The 25,554-nt window shown below is 39.0% G+C and overlaps 1 protein-coding gene across 6 annotated transcripts in view; it reads right to left on the reverse strand.

The window, feature by feature from the left end:
* Window positions 1-732: 732 nt before the first annotated feature.
* LOC132891502 (interleukin-10 receptor subunit beta-like) overlaps window positions 733-25,554 on the reverse strand; it is a 48,126-nt gene continuing 23,304 nt past the window's right edge. For 5 of the 6 annotated variants that reach the window (XM_060929145.1, XM_060929138.1, XM_060929139.1 and 2 more), the window contains 4 exons: window positions 20,183-20,366; window positions 16,807-16,931; window positions 4,058-4,195; window positions 733-3,952 (listed from right to left, as the gene is read on the reverse strand). In XM_060929145.1, coding sequence (XP_060785128.1) covers window positions 3,257-3,952; window positions 4,058-4,195; window positions 16,807-16,931; window positions 20,183-20,366 — 1,143 coding nt within the window. In that variant the 3' untranslated portion in view covers window positions 733-3,256. The remainder of the gene's footprint in view (window positions 3,953-4,057; window positions 4,196-16,806; window positions 16,932-20,182; window positions 20,367-25,554) is intronic. The other variant, XM_060929142.1, reaches the window with a different exon arrangement.

The raw sequence follows: 25,554 nt of genomic DNA on the forward strand, positions 1-25,554 counted from the left end.
CAGCTTTTTATACGCCACTGCAGGAGGATGTGGGCATTGGCCTGGAGAAGACTCATTTGCTCCGCACTCGCATCCAAGAGGCAGGCCGACAAACGTCGCTCCAAGGCATCCACCTGCCGAGTAGGTCAACGAGTTATGCTCTCCATGTGCCACCTACCACTTAGGACCGTCTCTCGCAAGCTAGCACCCAGGTTCCTTGGACCCTTCCTCATCAAGAAGGTAATCAACCCATGTTCTGTTAGACTGGCATTACCACTCACCATGCAACATGTTCACTCTACCTTTCATGTATCTCAGCTTAAACTTCTGGTGTCAGTCCTTTGCCACTCACAGATATGTAATATTGGATCATTTTCCTCAATAAATAAATGACCAAGTATAATTTTGTCTCATTTGTTTAACTGGGTTCTCTTTATCTACTTTTAGGACTTGTGTGAAAAATCTAATGTTTTAGGTCATATTTATGCAGAAATATAAGTTCTAAGACAAATGAAGAGAAATTTCTTTATGAATATAAAGCTATTTCTCTACATACAGTATCCTCCATTTAAGTCTAAACACTTCTGCAAGTGATGTTTCCATTGGAGAATTACTTCTTTGTATTCCTTTTTTGAATTCCTTTTGAAATGATAACATCTGTCTTAGAGCTTTCTGATGTGTGTGTGTGTGTGTGAGAGAGAGAGAGAACCAAAGAGAATAAGAGCGAGAGAGGCTTGACTTTAACAGTGACTTTATTGGTACAAATTATTTCATTTTATGACTGTTTGGTTGACCACATTAAAAAAAACAAAACAAAAAAACCCCACATTTTAAAATACAAGACAGAGCAAATCACCTCGAGTGTGATGTTATAAATTATATTAAATCTAAATTAAATGATAGTACTGTAATTGGTTGCATTACTTCCTTTACTGGCTTTTCATTATAGCCAGATCAATGAAATCCTTTTGTGTTGCTACTGGGGTTCTATCTATAATTACTTTAAGGTAATTATCACAATCTATAAAAAGGTACAACGATGAAGATGTAGCAAACACAAACAAATCAAACTCAAATAAAGTGCTAAACATATGGTTCCCCATTTCTACATCACTCTTTGTTCCCAAGTTCTCAGGGTTGTAAGAGTTCTAGATTAAAGCTTATTCCATAAACTGCAGAATGATCAATAACCACACCCACTCAATAAACCAGGACATTATACACATCATGATGCAGCAGATTACTTCACATACATGTGTGCGCCAGTCTGGGGTTTTTAACTTCAGACATTTTCTCATGAACCAAGTTTGTTCTATTTCCCTAAATATAAATTAATTAGTTATTAAAAAAAAAAAATCACAGCAGCTCTGAGGGTTGACTCACCAGCTGCATGTTTCAATGTCTGAAACCAGACACTCATGGAGTTGTATGGCAAAAGCACTTAATGAATATGATTAGCTAGTGCCAGGTCATGCAGCTGTTTCCAACCCGTCCAGTTGTGCAGAAGTGTAAACAAACAAGGAATCATCGGACCAGCCACGTTAACAGAAACTCATCTATCTTCATATGACCGCTTTTATTTTCAATGTCTCTCAGTTCATTTACTTTCCTTCCCTGATGAATTGTCTGTACACCCTGTATGACCAAACCCTCACATCTGTCTGATTAAACAGGCCAAACCGAGGGCTCTCTCTATAGATGTTTAAGGAATAGGAATGTCTCCTAAGACCATGTGTATAAAAGTCAGAAGCAAAATTATATTATGTCTATATACAGAACTAAATTTTTTTTTGCAAAAAACAAAACCTTTAAACGCTGTTAAAAACATATCTCTGTAAAAATCACAAATCTGAACCCTGGGAGCTTAAAAGCTACTTAAAACTGGGGCAAAATCCTAACTCCGTATACATGTATAATGATGCTTTACAGATTATTATACAAAAACAGAAGTCTATGACACTGTATTAGTGCCATTGTACATTTAAAAAAAAATACAGAGCTGCAGGAGGGGGTAAAATTCTGAGGAAAAAAAACCCCACTCAATTTCTGATATTAAAGTCACAAATTTGCAAGAAAAAAAAAACTTGGGGAATACACACACACATACATACACACTTTTTTTTTTTGGTCAAGGAATCATATCGCTTCAATTTGCAAGGTCAGATCAATGTGATCACACCATAGATGCCGTGGCTGAGCTGAGAGTCATAGGAATTCTAGTCTTTCCTCATCAATTGCACAATAGACAGGATATTATATGATGGTGCAAAGATATTAAGTTTACCTTTGAGTGGTGAATGTAAATTTAACATGAGAAGATAAACTTCATATCTTTGTGCCACCGTGCAATATTCTTTATATTATATGGACACATCCATCAAAAAAAAAAACAAAACCTGCAAGTTAATCAAAAGAATTTTAATTTTTAACCAGTTCACCATTTTGACAAAGTGTATCTAGTCACTGGGAGTGAGGTCATCGGAATGAAATACTGGGAAATGTGTCACTCAGATCCACGATGCACTTTGTATGAAAAAATGTGAGTTTTTCAACATGAGAAGATAAACTTCATATCTTCAGGCCAATGTGTGATTTTCTTTTTATTACACAGACACATTCACAAACAAAAAGTACCCAAATTTAGCAAAACAATTCATCGATTTCCTCATGAGCAACATATAGAGATTTGTTGTTACTGTTCTCAATGTCCCAGATGTAGCTCGTATGAAAAATTTGAGTGGTGTATTTCCCAGTAAAACACTCATGTCTATATATAATATAAAAGAATAAAGTGCAAAGAGATTTTTAACTACATTTCTCAGACTGCACTGCAGCCAGGAAGCGCACGATTGTTGTTTCAGAAAATATCTGAGGGTTTTATTGTGACTTTTTAAAATCACAGCATTTCTGAGGTTTTCTTCTCACAAATTTATGACTTTATAAACTCAGAAAATATCTGAGTTTTGTTCCTTATCAATTTACAACTTTCATCTTGGAAATTCTGTGTTTCATTCTCCAAATATTCCGCCCCTCCATCAGCTCGTTATCCATCCATCCATCCCACCTACAATGGCCCTAATACACTGTCGTAGAAAGCCACCTGACAGGAGCTAAGAGGGGAAAAAAATATTTCAGTAATTTAGTTGTGAACCAGGTCCCCTTCAGCAGAGGGCGGCATGCTGCAAGCCCAGCACATGATTTGTCAAAATGCACATACGGTAAATGCTGTCTTGAAAACACAATTCAGTCTGAGTTAATGATAAACCACTACACATCTTCATCTGGTCATGTAGCTTGATGTATAATCCTCCTCTTCTTCCTCCGATTCATAGCTTCCTGTGTCTATAGCGCCTGTGTGTGATGCCATGTATCCTGTTTGCATGCGGTCACACACACTCGTGTCAGCAGTGTCATTTTTGAGTTCTTGACTGGTCTGTGTGTGGAGTAAAAGCACTGTGTGGAGTTCTGAAGAACTTCCTGTCTGTGGCTTTGCTAGCATGAGTGAATCTTCTTGTAATTCTTTTAGTACTAAAGGTAACAGAGGCTGTTTGGCTTCACTCGGTTCATTAGCCTCCTCTTCCTCCGAATGCATGGACTTCAGTACCACTGACCACAGGTTAACATTCCCAGAATCATTATTTTTTTCTTCCTCCTTCATTTGTCCTCCTAATTTTTTCCATTCTTTTGCATGAGGAGGATTCAAGTTTTTCATAACTGGCTCAAGTAAATCTGCTTGGCTGTAAGCTTTGACTCCATCATGCTGAAACTGAGACAGTGATAAAGTCTCTTTGGTGTCTGTGGGCATGTCCTCGAAGCTACATCTTTCTGGATTCTCTTCAACTTCCCCAACGTATGCCGACCTCCTGCTGCCGGTGCTCTCTGACTTGCTGTGAGCTGCTCGATCCATGTAGCCACGGTGGCCCTCTTCGTCCTCATCATCATCCTCGTCTACATCATCATCGTCACTGTTCTGCTGAGACAGAGATATAAAGAACAGGAATATCAGTTTCTCTCATGGTGCATTCAGCAAGTAAAACATGATCAGTGTTCAGAATTAGGATGCAACAATCAGTCAGACCTTATGGACACCATTCCCTTTTTCCTTTTTCTTGTGGTGATCATTTTCAGGCTTGTGTATTTGTATGCCATACTCAACTTCAGCTACTGATATATATGTCTCCTCTGGGGAAAGGAAGTGGCCAGGATCAGGAAAAATCTGTGAGGGGAAAAATGGGAGGATTTAAAAAAAATAATAATCATAAATCTTTTTACCTTTTAAGTTGGTTAAAAATAAAGAACACAAAACGGAAGATGTGGTTACTGTTACACTGAATTGACCTGAGACACAGAAATAGCGCTGGTACTGCCTACACGCATTTTTCACCCTGCAAGAGAATATGTATGTCTGGAAAATCTTTTCACGTGTCACTTGTTTTCACACTGTGGTCTGACCTTTAGATGGTGACCAAGACGCTGAAGGCCTGACATTCGGCACACATCTTTTTGCTCTCCCCCCCCCCCCCCCCCCCACATTGGTCTCCTCTTACTCATCTCATCAACATTTCAGTTTCATTTATCACTTACTTCCCAGGCTGCAAGGGGAAAAAAGCCTGAACGGTGCAAACACCCTAATGTTAATTATGCTAGTTATGTTTCTGTCCTGAGTGTTTTTAACGTTTGCAAAGTGTAACGTCACAAATTTTAAAATAAATTAACAATAATATACAAAATGTTTAATTGGAAATGAATGAATTCCCAAAATTCACAAAAAAAAACCCAACCAAAAAAACCCCAAAATAAAACAAACAAAAAAAACCCTCCACCTGAAACTTAGTGAAAAAGGTATTGTATGGTTCATCTCAGTGAGGTTTCTTCTTCTTCTTCTTCTTCTTCTACACAGCTGTCACCACCGACTTGCTCATTAGGGATAAAACTGCTTTACAGAAATAAAACAAACCTCGATAGAAATTAACTGAACTGACTGATGATTAGTTCATGATCTTTATGAACAAGGAGGCTTTGGGACATTTTTACTTCAATTAAACATTTACTTCACTACATTTCCTAAAGCAAGTTTGTATCCTTTAATTATCTGGAACCATTATGTCTAATTGCACAAATAAGCATTTACACTGTCCAGATTTTGAAAAAGAGAAGCTTGAGACAAAAATAATGATGAGTAACAGAGTAACAATGAATTTGTTTGGAGTATTATCTGTAAGGAAGCATGAGTAACTGCTTCAATGTCTCTCTCTCTCTCTCTCTCACACACACACACACACACACACAGTAATAAAGTCACGCTTCCTGAACATTATGTATTCATTGGGTGTGTACTGAAAAAGTGCTAAAACCTAAAATATCCTTAACTGATAAAATAAACCTTAACTGATAAAAAGCTAACTTTTGTCTTTTTTGTAAAAGTTATTTTGTCTTGTGAATTTTTATTCTTAATTTTATATTACATTATTAGTACCAAAAAAAAAAAAAGAGGGAGTAACTGAAGTCTAGTCTGATTCAGTATTAAATGTCAGAGTACATAAATGTGTGTGGTTTCAAAACAAAAAGTTGACAGTATTGAAAATGTAAATTAAAACAAACAAACAAACAAACAAACAAACAAACAAACAGTGATTTCTACATTTATTTTGACTTGTATTTCATTGCAGACAGTATGAACAAGATATTTCATGTTTGAAAGATCAGTGGAAATGTGTATTGTGGTCAGACGGATCAGTATTCCAGCCCTTTTTTTGTAAGAAATGGACACCGTGTGTTCTGGACCAAAGACAAGAAGGACCATCCAGACTACTACCAGGAACAAGTCCAAAAGCCAGGGTCTGTCATGGTATGGGGTTGTGTCAGTGCCCTTAGCCAGTGAGGACTCCCAGCCTCAGTGCACTTCAATGGCATTTGGGAGCTATGCACTTTTCAATCTCAAAATGCAAGACGGTTATTGGACAAATACTGCGAAAATGCCCGCCTACGGACTCCGAGCCTCACAGTGGGAGGGACATGGCAGTTTCCGTGAGGAGACTGGTGATTGGTGAAAGCGGCTGGATATTTTCTTTGATTGACAGCTCGTTTCAACTATAGACAGGCAGCGGTGAATCTCAGTTCAGTCCCATGCGGATTCGCAAGTGGTGTGGTGTATTGTAAGAGATCAGCTTACATTTCGATTTCATTCATTACATACGGTTTCTACCAGCTTTTTTAGTTTGTATATATTTTCATTGTAAATAAAGTGTAAATATAGTGTTGTCAAGTTTGCTATCTTAGTTCCAGAAATTTCGTTTATTTGAGTGACAGAACTTGAACTTGAGGGGCTAGTCAGCTAGCAAGAAAGCTGCGCACGGATGCCAAGCATTGCTGATTTAATTTTGGCAAAGCCATTTGCCAGTCTTCCTTTCGAGGAAAAAATTTAAATTAAAGAGCAGGGTAGACCAACACCTCAAATTGACTTGGTGAAAAAGGTAGGGAATAATACTCGTTCCTTTCAGCTCTCCTGGTACGAGAAAGTGAATTGGCTAACAGCAAGTGACCCACATGAACAACAGTAAATAGGCTACTTTAGTAATATGTCATGGATGGACCAAAAATATAGAATCTATTTAAAATGTTTATGCTGAGTATATTATATTGGAATATATATTTCTCTGGATATGAATTAAACACAGCTACAATTTGGAAAACATTTTTAAACAAAAACACAGCCGAGAACATTTCACACTACAGACCTGGATTAAAAGTGAAGGGTTATCAAAATTGTCAATAAAACATTTCTCAGTCAAAATAAGTAAAATATAGGGAAAGTGTCATTGAATGCTGAGGTTCCTGACAAAGAGCTGCTTTCAATAATGATCACTTTTTAAACAACATGCCACAATTTTAAAATATAAAATGTTAAAACATACCCCCCCACACCAACATCATGTATATTGGACAGTAGGCTAATGGGCCAAAAGAACCTGTTATTTCACAGTTTGTGACGCTGCCAACAATCAGCCAGATCAGAGGCAAGAGTATGGGCAAAACTGATGTTTTTTCTTTTTTAATCTGGAAATATCATAACCGACCAGCCTCCCGTTTGAAAGACTACCAGCCGCCACTGGTTTACAGGAAGAATGGGACAAAATAACACCTGAAACGCTTCATCGTTTGGTGCTTTCCCTAAACATCTTTCAAGTGTTGTGAAAAGGAAGGGAAACATTGTAAAGGTGGTAAATGCTTTACTGTCCCAATTTTTTTTTTAAATGTGTGTGTTGCAAGAATCAGCATTGAAATGTGTTTTGGGGTTTTTTTCAAAATAAATAATATAATTCATGAGGTAAAACATCAAATAACGTGCTGTTGTATTGTTTTGAGTGCAATAAAGGTCAAATCTTATTTACTAATCATTTTCAATTTAAATTTACATTTCAACATACTGTCACAAGGTTTTTTTTTCTGATTTGGGGTTGTAATGCAGTATTAAATGTCAGAGTAGATGAGCTTGTGTGGTTTCTCCAGTGTCAAAAAGAAACCACGAGCCAAACACATACTGAATGGTGATGAAATGTTAACTTTAGAATTGCCTGTTTGTAATTGAGAACTTGAGTGACCCCCTGAACCAATATCGGTGCCTGATCTCACTAATGCTCTTGTAGCTGAATGAACACAAATCCCCATAGCCACACCCCAAAATCTAGTGGAAAGACTTCTAATAAATAAATAAATAAATAAATAAATAAATAAAAATTGTGGAGCTTATTATAACAGCAAAAGGAATAAGTATAGAATGGGATGTTCAACAAGCACATATGGGTGTGATGGTTGGGGTGCACATACTTTTGGCTATATAGTGTAAAATATTGCCTGGGGTTATTTCTACTGGTCATTTGATTGCATACAATTACAGAGAAACTCCAGTAACAATTACATTACACCATCCCCAGCTTTAGAACATTTTCACATTATTATTTTTGAAGGGATCACCACAAGCAGAGTGAAACAGCAGACTTGCCTCCTGTAATCCTGACATTCTGCTTGTAGGTAATTGCTTTATTCTTTATCTTGTTTGTTGACATTCCTGTGTTCTATGCTGTAATTAGTAAATCTTCACTGGGTCTACCTACTAACTACTTTACTGGTCAATAAAAGTGCTGTGGAATCACACGATCGATAGATGGATAGATATACAAGTAGGGTGTGGAGAGGCAAAGAACACATTCATCACCTTAAAACTGCTGTAAATGTTACCGTAAACGTGTCCTGCATGCCAACCGAGTAGATGACAGCATGTTGGGGAAAATGACTGTAACTGATTATTAATAATGGATTTTAGTCTCCATCTTTGCATGTTTCAGTTCTGATTCTTTATTTCCAAGAAGTAACCCATAAGCATATATGAAACATTCACCCACTTTGTTTATCCACGGTTCTTTTTAAGAAGCAGCTCGCTGACGGTAAAAGAGCTTTCTAAGTGATCACAGTGAAAATATCTGGCATGAGATATAACAAATATCCATATCATGCTCGGTATTGTACACCCACTCTACCCTGCAGCTCATACAGTTGTGATCAGAAGTTTACATACAGTGACATGAATGTCATCTGGGATATGAATGTCATGGCAATATTTGGGCTTTCAATGATTTCTCTGAACTGTTCGTTTTCTGTGGCAAAATGATTGTACAACATATTTCTTTAATAGAAAAAAACCCCATGAATTAGGTGCATAAGTTTTAATTTATTTTGGGTTTTCTGAAATCAACACAGGGTTAAAATTATACAGTGCCTTGAAAAAAGTATTCATACCCCTTGAACTTTTTCACATTTTTCCACCTTACAACCACGAACTTAAAAGTTTTTTATTGAGATTTTGTGATAGACCAACACAGAGTAGCACATAATTGTGAAATGAAATGAAAATGATAAATGGTCTTCAAAATTTTAAACAAATAAAAATCTGAAAAATGTGGTGTGCATTAGTATTCAGCCCCCTGTACTCTGATACCTCTAAATACAATCCAGTGCAATCAATTGCCTTCAGAAGTCATCTAATTAGTTAATAGAGTCCTACTGTGTGTAATTTACTCTCAGCATAAATACACTTGTTCTGTGAAGGCCTCAATGGTTTGTTACAGAACACTGAAGAACAAACAGCATCATGAAGACCAAAGAACTCACCAGACAGGTCAGGGATAAAGTTCTGGAGAAGTTTAAAGCAGGGTTAGGTTATAAAAAAAAAATATCCCAAGCTCTGAACATCTAAAGAAGCACTGTTCAATCCATCATTCAAAAATGGAAAAAGTATGGCACAACTGCAAACCTACCAAGACATGGCCGTCCACCTAAACTGACAGAGCGAGCAAGGAGAGCACTGGTCAGAGAAGCAGCCAAGAGGCCCATGATCACTTTGGAGGAGCTGCAGAAATCCACAGCTCAGGTGGGAGAATCTGTGCACAGGACAACTATAAGTCATACACTCCACAAATCTGGCCTTTTTGGAAGAGTGGCAAGAAGAAAGCCATTGTTGAAAGACAGGCATAAGAAGTCCTGTTTGCAGTTTGCCAGAAGCCATGTAGGGGACACAAGCAAACATGTGGAAGAAGGTGCTTTGGTCAGATGAGACCAAAGTTGAACTTTTTGCCCTAAATGCAAAGCGCTATGTGTGGCGGAAAACTAACACTGCTCATCACCCTGCACACACCATCCCCACTGTGAAACATGGTGGTGGCAGCATCATGCTATGGGGATGCTTTTCTTCAGCAAGGACAGGGAAGCTGGTCAGAGTTAATGGGAAGATGGATGGAGCTAAATACAGGGCAATCCTGGAAGAAAACCTGTTGGAGGCTGCAAAAGACTTGAGACTGGGAAGGAGATTCACCTTCCAGCAAGACAATGACCCTAAACATGCAGCCAGAGCTACAATGGAATGGTTTAGATCAAAGAATATTCATGTGTTAGAATGGCCCAGTCAAAATCCAGACCTAAATCCCATTGAGCATCTGTGGCAAGACTTGAAAATTGCTGTTCACAGATGCTCTCCATCCAATCTGGCTGAGCTTGAGCTATTTTGCAAAGAAGAATGGGCAAAAATTTCAGTGTCTAGATGTGCAAAGCTGGTAGAGACATACTACAAAAGACTTGCAGCTGTAATTGCAGCAAAAGGTGGCTCTACAAAGTATTGACGCAGGGGGACTGAATACTAATGCACATCACATTTTTCAGATTTTTATTTGTTTAAAATTTTGAAGACCATTTATCATTTTCGCTTCACCTCACAATTATGTGCTACTCTGTGTTGGTCTATCACATAAAATCTCAATAAAAAACTTCATGGTTGTAAGGTGGAAAAATGTGAAAAAGTTCAAGGGGTATGAATACTTTTTCAAGGCACTGTACATACAGGGTCAAACATTTACATACGCTCACTGAGATTATTAATTTAGAGTTGCTGAGACTTCCAAAATGTCTCTTATCTTGCCAAGGCCTCTTAAATTTCTGTTAGTGATTATGATTGACTACAGCTGGTAGCTTCTCCATGCCTTCATAAAAAGGGTTTGTTTACAGCACTCATTGGAATGACCAACACACAGTAAAATGGGAAAGTCCAAGGAGCTCAGTGCAGATCTGAGAAAGAGGATTGCAGATGTACACAACTCAGGAATGTCTACAAGAGCCATGTCTAAACAACTGCAGGTCCCAAGATCAGTTCAAACAATTGTATGCAAGTTACTGGAAGGTGCCAAGGCACTTTGCTTCAAGAAAACCCAAACTGTCACCCTCAGCTGAAAGGACATTGGTTCAGATGGTCAGGAACAACTCAGGAACCACCATGGCACAGCCCTGCCATGAACTGAAAGCTGATGGATCACTGGCTACAGTTCAGTGAGTTTTATATCACCATGGACTAAGAGGCTGCTATCCAAGAAATAACTCCCTGCTCCAAAATTGACACCTTCGGGCTTAACTAAACTTTGCAACTGACCACAGGGCCAAAGAACAAGCCTTCTGGAGGAAAGCTGTATGGTCACATGAGACAAAGATTGAGTTGTTTGGCCACAATGACCACGATGTACAGAGGAACACTGTACCAGCTGGTGGTGGTGGTAGCAGCATCATACTCTGGGGCTGTTTTACTGCCAGTGGAACTGGTTCATTGCACAAAGTGGATGGAATAATGAAGGAGGACGACCCCAGAATTTTTCAGCATGACCTCAAACCACTGGAAACTTGAACATGATTGGGAGTCACAACAGGACAACGAACCCAAACACGCATCAGAGCTGGTTGTGGAGGATAAAGCAGGCTAACATTAAGCTTAAAACAAGCCCTGACTTCAACCCTATTGAAAATATATGGACCGTGCTTATAAGTCAAGGCTATGCCAAGAAAAAAAACCCCAAATGTAATTGAACTCTACCAATTCTACCATGAAGAGTTGTGAAATATCCAACCAGAATTCTGCCAGAAGCTTGTTCATGGTAAACAAAAATTGTTTGGTCAAGGTGAATCTTGCAAAGAGACATTTTACCCAAATATTAGGTGTGCTGTATGTAAACTTTTGACACTGTATGTATACTTTTGACCATGTGCTGATTTCAGAAAACACAAAGAAAATTGTGCACCAAATTCTAGTTTTTTTTTAAAGATGTATGCTGTACAATCATTCTTCCACAGAAAAAGAACAGTTCAGAGAAATTACTGAAAGCCCAAATATTGCCATGACATTCATATCCAAGATGACATTCATGTCACTGTATGTAAACTTCTGACCACAGCGGTATGTGATTTAGCATGGGCAATAACTAATGTAGTAAACCTGAGGCCTGTTTTACCACATCTATTTATGAAATTGTTTTCTCTCAACCTTTTCACCACTGTAGACTGCTATTCTGGTCTCACTGTTGAGAAAAAGTTATGCAGTGGGGAAAGGGTTAAAACACTTCAAGACATGCTGTTCTAGGAAAATAATCAAGTCAAGTCAAGTTTATTTGTATAGCACTTTTAACAGACATTGTTGCAAAGCAGCTTTACAGAAAATCAAAGGCTTTAAACATGAGCTAATTTTCTCCCTAATTTATCCCCAATGATCAAGCTTGTAGCAACGGTGGCAAGGAAAAACTCCCTCAAATGACACGAGGAAGAAACCTTGAGAGGAACCAGACTCAAAAGGGAACCCATCCTCATTTGGGTGATAACAGATAACGTGATTATAAATAACTTGCTTCTATAACTCTGTCCTATATAGTCATAAAGGATAACTGTGAAAACAGGGGAATCATTATTAGTTTTAACATGAAGTCTGTTTTGTTGAAGTTATAAACTGTTCATTGATGGAAACTTGAGTGCAAAACTGTTCATGACAACTGCAGTCCTAAAGTTAGCAAGTCAACTGTAGATCTCAGACATAAATGTATTACTGTAAATGTTCAGAGCCATCTTCCAAGTGCAACTTTCGACTGTCCATATGGGGCCATCCTCCACAGGAGCAACATGATGAGACTCCAGCCACACATAGGGCATCAGGATGGATCAGGTAGGGCCGAGGAGCAGAAGAGGTCAGCATCTTATTGGTGTCTCAGGATCAACATGTAACTCAGAGGGACAAACAGAGGGAAGGGGAAGAAAACAGGTTGTTAGGTATGCCCAATGTCACCTAATGAGTAAGAACAGGATACATTTTGCACTGAGTGCAAGCAGGGACTCTGGCAAAACTAACTATGACAGCATAACTAAAAGGGGAGAGCCAGAAGGTAACACAGACATGAGGACGCCCTGGGACATAAAGTAGCCAGCCACTACACCGTCAACAAATGAGTGAGCGAGTGAGTGGGGGGATGACAGCATCCATACATCCCAGTTTACCAAAACACTCTATGCCTGAGGACCCTCCAGATCTACTCCTTTACCTAATAAAATTAACAAAAGGTTTGACTAAACATATGTTTTCAGCCTAGACTTAAACACGGAGACTGTGTCTGAGTCCTGAACATTACTTCCGTCTTGTCAGAGTTCAGCAGAAGGAAGTTAATAAACATCCAGTGTCTAATGTCCTTTACACATTCTTCAATTCTATTAAGCTAGTGTCTCTCACCTGGCTTTGCAGAAACATGCAACTCCGTGTCATTAGCATAACAGTGGAAACTAATACCATGCTTATGAATAATATCATCCAGAGGTAACATATAAAGAAAAAAAGCAGTAGGTCCAAGACAGAACCTTGTGGAACACCAAACTTTACCTCAGTATGTCTAGAAAAATCACTATTTACATCAATATACTGATAGTGATCAGTTAAATAACAGCTGAGCCAGGAGAGGGCCGTTCCCTTAACTCCCACAACATTTTCTAGTCTATCCAGGAGAATGGAATGATCAATAGTGTTAAAAGGCTGCACTAAGGTCAAGCAATACAAGCAGGGAGACACAGCCCTGATCAGATGCCAACAGTAGGTCGTTTACTACTTTAACCAGTGCTGTCTCTGTGCTATGATTAGGTGTAAATCCTGACTGATACATTTCCTATGTAGATATGAGCATAACTGCTGTGCTACAGCTTTTTGTAGGATCTTGTAGATAAAGGGGAGGCTTGATATTGGCCTATAATTGGACAGCTGACAGGGGTTGAGGTCAGGTTTTTAATCAGGGGTTTGATAACTGCTAGTTTAAAGGATTTGGGTACATAGCCAATTCTAAGGGAAGAATTTATTATATTTTTAGAAATGGTTCAATTGCTTCTGGTATTATCTGAAGAATCATATAGGTAAGGGATCTAGTACACAAGTTGAAGATTTTGATGTGGAGATTAATGAAATCCGTTTGATTTCTCTAAGGGGAGTAAAACATTCTAATTGCTGATCTGATACAGTTATACTGTTACGTAACTACAGGGTTACTTATTGTCTAGCCTTAAATTAGCAGTTTGAATATTTATTGGATATTTTCATTTTGTCATTGAAAAAATTCATGAAGTTGTTGCTACTACATATTGCAGGTGTGCATGTATCTACAGTGATCTCTTTCCTGGTTAATTTTGCTACAGTGTTAAATAGGAATCTAAGATTATTTTTGTTATCCTCTATTTGGGTGGAGAGATACATTGATCTAGCAGCACTAAGAGCTTTTCTATACTTCAGGAAGCTCTCCATGTTAATTTGAATGCTAACAATTTTGTTTGACACCATTTACTTTCTAATTTTTGAGTGGTCTGTTTTAAAAAGTGCAAGTGTAATGATTATACCAGGGTGTTAATTTTTTCTCTCTAATCATTTTTCTTTCAAGTGGAGCTACATTATCTAAAGTATAGTGGAACATTGACTCTGAGCATTCAGTTGCCTGATCAAGTTCTGTGGGGGCTGATGGCGCAGTGTATACCAGGAGCTGCTGGCGCCCCTAAAGGCCTAGCTAATTTCACGTGCCGTATGATAGAGTCTCCTATAACCAGAGCTCTTCCAGGTTTTTCAGTGGGTGCATCACTGAGGAGAATGAACCTGTTTGACACATGAAGTTGAGAGGAGTGGAACTCCCGTGGGTGAGCCTCAGCAGTAGCCTTGGCCCTACACTTATGCCACAGAGTCATCACCCATTTGCCCCACTGTGAGGGCTCTAATGCTGGAGTTGGGGGATTGCTAACTCTACCTAGGGCATCCAGACTTTCTCCTGCAGAAATTACACTGCTCTCATTCCCACTAACCCCTTCTAGAGTCTGGATATGCACCTCTAAAGCTGTAACCTTCGCCGTCAGAGAACTAACTAATCTGCACTTATCACAAATAAAGCCATCACTAGTGACAGAGGAAGAATGACTAAACATCCTCCACTCAGCACACCAAACAAGCTGAAAGTGTGCCATGATAAATTGATTTACATACCTTAATTGAAGATCTGTTGATATTAAAGCAGATCCGATGTGGATGGCCTCCGCTTGTGGTCTTTGCATGGGACTAAAAAAAACTTCCAGTCTTAGCCTTCTTCCGAAAAAAATTTAAATGTGGAAAAAGGAAAGTGAAAGTACAATAAAAAATGAAAAAGATACTTGATATTTGTAGAGAAGATAAAAAGATTTGCGATTAATGCCAACATTCGTGGAAAAAAGACTCGTCACAAACAAACAACTCGAAAAACAAGATGTACAGTACGTCACACAGAATGCGCATGCACTCTCGATGCTCTCAAATGTAAATTGAAGTATTCAGTAAGTTGATCCATGCCAGGGTGGTGGGAGTATCCCAAAGTGGACCATTTTGCAAGAACAGCAGGTTCCCAAGTGTTTTATTCCTCTTATACTACACCAATTTACCAAAAACAGTACTTTTTCATTTGTTAATGAATGATACATTGTGCTTTTAATCATTTAGTTACAATTAATCGTGTTGAGCATCTGCAAAACAAGTTAGTTCATGTTATCACATAACAGCTATAAACCGTTTCGTTTCTCGATTTTGAAGTAAACAAGACAAAGAAATAGAAAAAGCTTGTTGTGTTACAAAGAACACAAGGGTGTTAAAGAGTGACACTGGAGACTCCTGCCATAAATGCTAAATGAACATTTCTTTACACACATATCAATGATTATATACTTAAATATTATATATTCAGAAGTTTAATACTTTTGTGCTTCTGTGTGATTAGTTGCAGATTATGTAAAGCATCAGCATACAAGTGATTGGCCCAATCTCAATTCTAATTTCTACCCCTACCCCTCCCCCTTCCCCTTGGCCCTTCCCCTTGAAACTGAGCTACAAGGGATAGGGCTTGAAATTCAACCCTTACGTATTGGGATAGCCCTTCAACGATCGCATACGTCATCGCGTACCTCCGTCAGCGTTTACGTTAGCAAAACGCGACCAAATGCGTCATTGGCTGCGACCAGCCGCTACAGTCAGAGCCAGAGGCAGAAATCTCTGCTGGCAGGGTGTGATTTGTTAACTAACACCACTGAATGGGATATCTTTGGCGCTTCGTGCACCACATCCGACAGAATGAGGTGTCAGAACACTCATGTAAACAATAAAAGCGAGAATAACAGAACAAAACGTACGCAGTCAAGCAACCGAAAACAATACTCACTCCCAAAGCTTTTTAGCAGCAGCTTGGATTTCAGAAATCGCTGCTCATTCTCAGCTCGAAAGCGAATCAAGCGGCGTGTTTCCTCTGGATAACAACTTAAAACACGTAAATAATGGAGAAAATACATTTATGACAATCTTTCGCCGCGGGAACCGCCATCTTTCTGAAATCCGCATGAAATCTCGCTGAAATCTGCATGGCATTGTGGGAAATCACTCAAACCCCTTCGTTCGGAGTCAGCTCCAGGAAAATCTCCATTTGGAGGGGTACAGAAGCCCTACCCCTTCCCCTACCCCTCCGCGTTAACTGGGATTGGGATACCCCTACCCCTTCACGTGAACGCGCAAAATGGAGGGGAAGGGCCAAGGGGTTGGTCCAAGGGGTGAAATGGGATTCGGCCATTGTGTGCTGTGTTATACAGTGTCTATAAATGGATCAAAAGTGGAAGTGTGTAATTTGAAATAACGGATATGGTCGTGTTTTGACAGGTGTGCCGCGAGTTCACATGTAAACCGCTTCACTGGAAGTATGTGTTTTGTAAGACCCTGTTTTAACAAAAAAGTTTGTCATGATTATTAAGGTAGAACCGTAGGCATTTGCCTCCCCCCCACCCACTTAACCACATAACTTATGAAATGGTGTTTATTAGTTCATTATTTATGAATAGACCTAATAAACCAGAACTCCCTGGATGTACAGTGTCCATTCATATTTACAGTGTTATACTGGGTACAGCAGGTCTGTAAAGGTTTTATAGTCTTGTAGTTCTTACCAGTGCTTTAGGAAGTCTGAAACTGGGCTTGCACAGAAAGCCAGTATAAATGAGGCTGAATATGAAACTCAGAAAACACAATCCCACCAGCACAGCGCTGACAACACAACCAGCCAGGAAGGCTACTGCAAAGTGACAGAAAGAAGAATAAAAATGTATCATGAGGCACAACCAAAGGCAGTACAGTGTATTTCAGGCAAAATGTAGGTTTTATGTCTGGTACTGTTTAAAAAAGGATAAATAGTCTGCATTTAGGCAAATGGGGAATTTTTTAAATACTGGCATGTTACTATTCCCCCCACTACTACTTTCTTGATCATAAATTAACCCTCTGTTCCAACATGGAGCAACAATCAAGAATTTCCCCCTCTTATTGCAAGCACAGGGATAAGTGTCTGGAGTGAGGTTTACACCCCATTCCATTCCTTTCAAACCATTTTTTGTGGATGTTCATGTTTTCTGTTTTAAATTCATCTCATCTCATTATCTCTAGCCACTTTATCCTTCTATAGGGTCGCAGGCAAGCTGGAGCCTATCCCAGCTGACTACGGGCGAAAGGCGGGGTACACCCTGGACAAGTCGCCAGGTCATCACAGGGCTGACACATAGACACAGACAACCATTCACACTCACATTCACGGTCAATTTTAGAGTCACCAGTTAACCTAACCTGTATATCTTTGGGCTGTGGGGGAAACCGGAGCACCCGGAGGAAACCCACACGGACACAGGGAGAACATGCAAACTCCACACAGAAAGGCCCTCGCCGGCCCCGGGGCTCGAACCCAGGACCTTCTTGCTGTGAGGCGACAGCGCTAACCACTACACCACCGTGCCGCCCCCTGTTTTAAATTACAGCATGAAATTGTGTTGTGCTTTTTCAGTGCTTGTGCACATACATTTGGGTATCTAGAGCCTACAAACCTACAAACTCTGAAATAAGACACCCAGTCAGTTTCTTTTGGGCTCCTATTTCAGAAAATTTGTGACTCAACAAGCCATTCAGATTCATCTCCTCTTTCTATGTCACAAGTGAAACTCATTAGAATTACACCACTACCTCATCTGAGTATCTCCACTCATGGCTTGAGAACTGCCATGTGAATGAATTTTCATGAGGAAAGTGCTACCTGATTGGCTGATGGAAGAAGGGGGCGGGGTGAGCAGTGGCTTATTATCATTTAAAGGAACAGTCGCTTAAATCAGCTGTTTTGAACAGGGCTGTTTAAGACAGGGTGAGAAGGGAGCTGTAGTGCTTTATTCTTGTAGTATTTTGACCAAAGCATGTCACAGACATTTCATTAGTCTCAGGGAACTGTGTCAACTTGTGAAAAAAAAAAAGGGTATAACAAGTCACCTTTAAGTAATGCGATTAGACATAATTAGCCGATGACATCGTGACCAAACTTTTAATTTCCATTGCTTAAATATTCTAAGCAAGACTTTGCATGTATTAAATTATTGTTTATTGACTTATTATTTATTAACTGTTCAATGTAGTTTATATAAACTTTTAATTACGGGTCATGTGCAATTTAACATTAATACTGTATTTTAAAGTGTTTTGTGTGAAGCATATTTAGGGAAATGTGCCACGTGTGCAGCTGGTGAACTCTGACAGTATCTCTTTATTCATCATTGACCTTGTGCATATTTTCTCTTTAATGAGTGTAGATCCCTGCATTAGTTTGATATATTTATTATTTAACCCTTTTTATAATTTTAAATTATTTTGGACTGCACTTGTACACTTGTATTCAATTCTCTGTGTTTGGGACACTCCCACAATAATACTGAAACAACCAAACTATGTAACAGTGAGATTATCTGTATTATTTAGTTTCTGCACAACAATCATAAAAACCATGCCCATGATGTGATGAAAACTGATTTTTCCAATATACAATAATGGTGATGTCCATGAATCATTTGGCTGAATAAGTTCTTTATTCTCGTTGAAGACTCGTTTTTGTCTCTTTGGGATATATTTGCACACACAGGAAACAAAGTTTTTTGCATAACACATTGTGGTTAAGGGGCGGCACGGTGGTGTAGTGGTTAGCGCTGTCGCCTCACAGCAAGAAGGTCCGGGTTTGAGCCCCATGGCCGGCGAGGGCCTTTCTGTGCGGAGTTTGCATGTTCTCCCCGTGTCCACGTGGGTTTCCTCCGGGTGCTCTGGTTTCCCCCACAGTCCAAAGACATGCAGGTTAGGTTAACTGGTGACACTAAATTGACCGTAGGCGTGAATGTGAGTGTGAATGGTTGTCTGTGTCTATGTGTCAGCCCTGTGATGACCTGGCAACTTGTCCAGGGTGTACCCCACCTTTCGCCCGTAGTCAGCTGGGATAGGCTCCAGCTTGCCTGTGACCCTGTAGAACAGGATAAAGCGGATAGAGATAATGAGATGAGACATTGTGGTTTATGAAGATTGCCTTTCACACAGCAAAGAACTGCTTCTGAGAACTTCAACAGTACATTTCCTGCTAAAACACAACAGTGCATGCCAAATAACAAAACCCCCTCAAACCTACACAGGGGACATTGAGTGGAGAACGCAGCTAACTGAAATGCTAGGGGGAAAAAAAGAGGGCAGTAAAGAACAACATTCATGGCTGTTACCTCCATTCAGTACAACTGCTTCACATCAGGGCAGAGCATGCTGTAATGTCCAGAGGCTCCTGTGTTTATCTACTTTTAAGTATGACTAGTTACATATTTAAAGCATTTTTTAAAATAGATTTTTGAACATCAGGAACGTCACTTTAAAATGCATTCACTTTTATGTGTTATTTAGTATTTTTATTTTTTAAAAGGTGTCTGTCAATTCTGGAAGTTCTTTCAGCTTATGTTTTTAAGGTAAACAAATGACTGATCTAGTACTAAAGTCCTGAGATACACTGCAGAGAAAATCATGCCTTTCAGAGATGTGTTTAGATTACCAAGTATTGTGTATCTATTTCCTGACAGAGGAACAATATTAGACTTTTTTTTTTTTAATATTCAGAAGTATACTGTTGTTGATGCAGTCACATGCAGCATGCAAATATAGGAGTAAAGAAAGAAGCCAGTTTACAACATGTAGTCATGTGTTTGAATTATACATTTCCTTGTACATGACATTACAATTCAGTCATGCTCACGTAGAGAGGATTAATACCAAAAATTGTGCATATTGGTATTTAGACCTCAGATTAACCCAGTGCTATTTATGAGTTATCCAAGGATTACATACACAAGGCAGAGTTTTTTCTTTTGTATAATCTGAGTCAGTGATTATTGAGGGCCAAATTTTTATGAATAAAATTATGAGCTGTGCACGAAAGGCAGTGTTAAAAGGCAGTGTTAAAAGGCAGTATTAAAAGCTCAGTCAGCTTACCTCCCCTTGGCTCTATTCGACTGGTGAATTCACAAGCGCAGGAGTTCAGTAGTTTACGAGGAATCACGGTCATTGGCTGGACTTGTACACAGTAGCGTGTGTCCGGCTCAAGATATGACAGAACGTTTGAATATGACACACCTGATATACTCTGGTCATTGGTAAATGAACTGTTGCAATCATCCTAAAATAAATGAATGAAAAGGTGAATGAATATTAAAATAAGGAACAAAAATTACATCATATACATATTTGAAAATTATTATACAATAGTAAACAAGTAATGATCTGTTCATGGAGGACCTTTTGATCAATTAGTGTCTGGTAACTATGTATTTGTGTACAATGATGGATGAAAAAAAGTTTGTTTTTATTTATCAGGGCCTAAATAATAATTTTGTGGTCCTCACCAACTTCTATAAGCTCACCAAGATTTCAATATGTGGTCATTACTCCCCAAAAGTACAACATTCAGAAACAAGGTGGGGGAAAATAAATGCATCCTTCCGCAATCATTAAGAGAGTAATTAGCAGCCAGGTATAATGAATGAAATGCACAGGATTAGTTAATTATCAAGAAGCGTGACCTCTATAAGAGCACTGTATACACACTAGGCATGATTGCCTTGTACCGTACATGGAATGAAACATGATTGTTCCACCTCTTCACTCATCCGCTGGCCTGCACTCACAGTGTTTTACATAACTTTTATTCTTGTATTTTATCTGTCTTATTCTATTTTAGCTTATTTTCTATTCTCTTACTATTTTAATTGTACTTGAATGTCCATTTACAATGTTTCTTCCTCCGTCCATTCACCCCAACACACAACAATATTATTGCCATTTTTGCGCCACAACTTATAAATTTGTCTCATGCCCGCTGTCATAAGGAAAAACAAACTACTACTACACTCAATTTAAAATACTTAACGATCCTTACAAAATGGCTTTTATCGCTCTGTGAAAATGCGTGACCACAATGCATGATGGTATATATTGCTTGGTTAGTTATCATCGGTTGTACACTACTTTTCACGATGCATTGTGGGATACTATATAGGGTGTAAGAATTCTCACTATACATTCGGACAGCACTACAAAATGACGAACTCATTATATAGTCCACTATATAGTGAGTAGTGAATGATGTCGGAGACAGCAATGGATATCATGGAGCGATCTGAAAACTCACGAATGGCTTTGAATTTTGCACTTTAGAACTAAACTTTTACTAGAATTCATGAACTGAGAGTTGAGGAAAGGAAAGCAAAGAAAAGAAAGGTACTCCAAGGAAGGAACATTTTATTTAATTTTTATTGTAATTTTTTTCGTACTTCTCAAATCATAGTCGCCAAACCTCGACTTTTTGTGGCCCTGGTCAGTTTTTAGTCATCTCTGGCGACCTTGCTGACCTCCAAGTTTCAACCCTGGAATTTATGATTGATATACTTAGGAAGTATTAACATCGAGCTCCTTAAAGGAACAGTCCACCATACTTCCATAATGAAATATGCTCTTATCTGAATTGAGACGAGCTGCTCCGTACCTCTCCGAGCTTTGCGCGACCTCCCAGTCAGTCAGACGCAGTCAGACGCGCTGTCACTCCTGTTAGCAATGTAGCTAGGCTCAGCATGGCCAATGGTATTTTTTGGGGCTGTAGTTAGATGCGACCAAACTCTTCCACGTTTTTCCTGTTTACATAGGTTTATATGACCAGTGACATGAAACAAGTTCAGTTACACAAATTGAAACGTGGCGATTTTCTATGCTATGGAAAGTCTGCACTATAATGACAGGCGTACTAACACCTTCTGCGCGCTTCGACAGCGCATTGATATCTGAGCTCCATATCAATGCGCTGCCGAAGCGCGCAGAAAGTGTTAGCACGCCTGTCATTATAGTGCGGACTTTCCATAGCATAGAAAATCGCCACGTTTCAATTTGTGTAACTGAACTTGTTTCATGTCACTGGTCATATAAACCTATGTAAACAGGAAAAACGTGGAAGAGTTTGGTCGCATCTAACTACAGCCCCAAAAAATACCATTGGCCATGCTGAGCCTAGCTACATTGCTAACAGGAGTGACAGCGCGTCTGACTGCGTCTGACTGACTGGAAGGTCGCGCAAAGCTCGGAGAGCTCGGAGAGGTACGGAGCAGCTCGTCTCAATTCAGATAAGAGCATATTTCATTATGGAAGTACGGTGGACTGTTCCTTTAAGCTGAGCCCAAGTACACAGAGTTGAAATGTTTAGAGGACCTCATGTATCTGTGATCATTAAATTTGTAAAATATAACTAATATAAAATAAGTAATATACAATATAATAAGACAAACATTATTATGATTAATAAGGAATACAATTTCTATCTAAATACCAGAAAAGTGTTTCCAACAGTTAATTCTAAATTTCTTAGTAGTCTCAGTTTTTAACATAGCAGAGAATTATATACCATGGCAGCTGAAAAAGCAAAAGTCCCATGTCCTGATTTTGAGTTTATCTTCACAATATGAATACTGTTCTTTACTCGTGTGTTATAATTATGGATATCAGAGTTTAACAAAAAATCTAGCATGTCTGTTTTCTTTTGAAACATATCGGGAAATGTTTTAGCCAATCAGAAGCCTGTGTTTCAAACAAAGAAAGTCCTTTTATGATGATTTTAATAGGAGCTGCCTATTAAAGCTGCATACATTCTTGATCTCGTTACCACCAAGACATATCAGACTCTCCTAATTTTTAACATTTTCGTTGACAAGCCATCGTCTCTGTTGTGACATATGACATTTCTAATTCAAAATGGCTATAAGTATCATCACAGATGTGAAGGACGTTTTGTAGTTCAGTGGATTCAACAAAAAGAGCTTGATCAGCCGCGTACCGAAGTCCTGTTATTCTATTCTCCTCTGCCGTTCATGCTTTCTTACGAAGTTCTCTTGGAGATACCTCATTTGGGATGCAGTATTTTATTTTGAAGCCTGTCTCACGATATCGCCTCAACTCTTCATGATGCGCAGTCCTAACAACGAAGTCCATGTAGATATTGAAAATGGATGGGGACTCTAGAGCAACTTGCCAACACTCGATTACACTATAAAAAAAAACAAGTTGTCTTTTTAATACAGGCTTTTGTGCCAGTGTATAACACACGAAAGACTGAGACCAGTTGGGGGCATTTGAGTCAAATTTCAAGACACTTTATCAGAGCATCACATGGTATCCAGTTGTATCATCATTAGTTGGTCTATTTGATTGAAATCCAACTTGGGATCATGGTAATAACATATGTTCATATGCTTCCTGAGCTCTCTCAATGATGATCCCTGATATGACTTTGGACAAGGATGCAATGATACTCAAACCTCTGTAGTTCTCAGCACATGATCTCAGACCTCGTTTGTGGAGACATGTAATGCTCACAGTAAGCCAACTGGTTGGTACTTGGAGGCATGTCCACACTAGCCCTATTAGGAATACAATATACTTCACTAATCTCTCTGATGTCGCATATTTCAGGTGTTTGGTATAAACTTTATCTGTTCCTCTGCATTTGCCATTCTTTAGTCTTTTTATCCCTTCCTAAATCTCTGCGTGATCTGGGACAGATGTATCGATGGTAAGTAGATTCTCTGGTGGTAGTATGCATGTATAGCTCTCTGGGTGTTCTAGTTCAGGTTGTGGTTCATACTCACAGGGGCCAAAGTGATTGGTAAAGTGATCCTCCAATTTGGATGGTGATATTACTGGCTTACTTGATCTTTGCAGTAATGTATGCCATTTCATCAATCTCAAATTCCTCTTCAGCTTTCTGTTGTCCGCTTGGAAGATTAAGTTCATCTGCCTTCATTTTAAAGTAGGCATTCTTTAGTTGAATCCAGAGTTTCTTGCCATTTATTTGCTAGGGATTTTCTTTTTGTTGGGTCTTTCTCATTAGAGTGTTTTAGCAAGCATTCTTGGTATTCTTGATTGACCCATGGTTTTTCGATACTGCTTTTTGCTCTAGAAGGAATGTTTTTTTTTTTAGAGGCTTGTCTAATTGCATTGATGATAAATTCTTCCACTTCATCAATTTGTTGCGAACGTGGTTCAGGCTCCATGAATTGGTCAAGTTTGGCACTGTAGCGGTCTCAAATCAACAGGGCGTTTCTCAGAACTTGGACATTCTGGTTAATGTCAGATGAAACTTTTTGTAAAATGTCTTTTTGGCCATCTTTCTTGTTGGAAAATGGACTTGCATCACAACAATGCAATGGTCGGATTCGACCAAGGTGAAGATGTTTAGTCATCATACACAGATCCATGTTCGGTTAAAATAATAATAATAATAATAATAATAATAATAAAATAAAAAGGGGGGGGAGAAAAAGCACCACCACAAATACCTCATTTCAACTGTCAAATGTAGTGGTGGAGGGGTGATGAGTTGGGTTTGTTTTGCAGCCACAGGGCCTGGGAAACTTGGTCACTGAGACAACGATGATGAATATCAGAATTCACTTTATATCAGAATATTATTGAGATAAATGTGAGGTGTTCTGTCCAACGGTTTAAGCTGGGCCAACATCATGTCATGAAACAGGACTATGATCCCAAGAACATCAGCAAATTGACATCTGAATGGCTAAAGAAGGAAAAACTAGATAGAACTCGACGCCAACGGCGTCGATGGGGATGCCTCCGCCCAGTAGACTACACGCCTTATTAAGTTGTGATTTGGGGATGGACATTTGACCTCACAGTAATCTTGACCTGGTGAAATTACTTGTATCAGCCTTGGAGACATTGTGTTCACAAGGTTTTTGGACATACATTTGACCTCACAGTGACCTTGACCTTAGACCTTTTGATCTCAAAATCTAATCAGTTTATCTTTGCCCCCAAATCCACAAACGGTGAAAGTTTGGTGAAATTCCTTTCATTTGCCTTGGAGATATTGTGTTCACAAGGTTTTCGGACAGACATTTGACCTCACAGTGACCTTGCCTTTAGACCTTTTGATCTCAAAATCTAATCAGTTCATGTTTGTCCCAAAGTGCACGAATGGTGAAAGTTTGGTGAAATCCCTTTCATTAGTCTTTGAGATATTGCATTCACAAGGTTTCGGGACGGACGCACGCGGACAGACATTTGACCTCACAGTGACCTTGACCTTAGACCTTTTGATCTCAAAATCTAATCAGTTCATGTTTGTCCCAAAGCACACAAATAGTGAAAGTTTGGTGAAATCCCTTTCATTAGTCTTTGAGATATTGCATTCACAAGGTTTCGGGACGGACGCACGCGGACAGACATTTGACCTCACAGTGACCTTGACCTTAGACCTTTTGATCTCAAAATCTAATCAGTTCATGTTTGTCCCAAAGCGCACA

This window comes from Neoarius graeffei, chromosome 9, assembly GCF_027579695.1.
Source record: "Neoarius graeffei isolate fNeoGra1 chromosome 9, fNeoGra1.pri, whole genome shotgun sequence".
Classification (NCBI taxonomy): domain Eukaryota; kingdom Metazoa; phylum Chordata; class Actinopteri; order Siluriformes; family Ariidae; genus Neoarius; species Neoarius graeffei.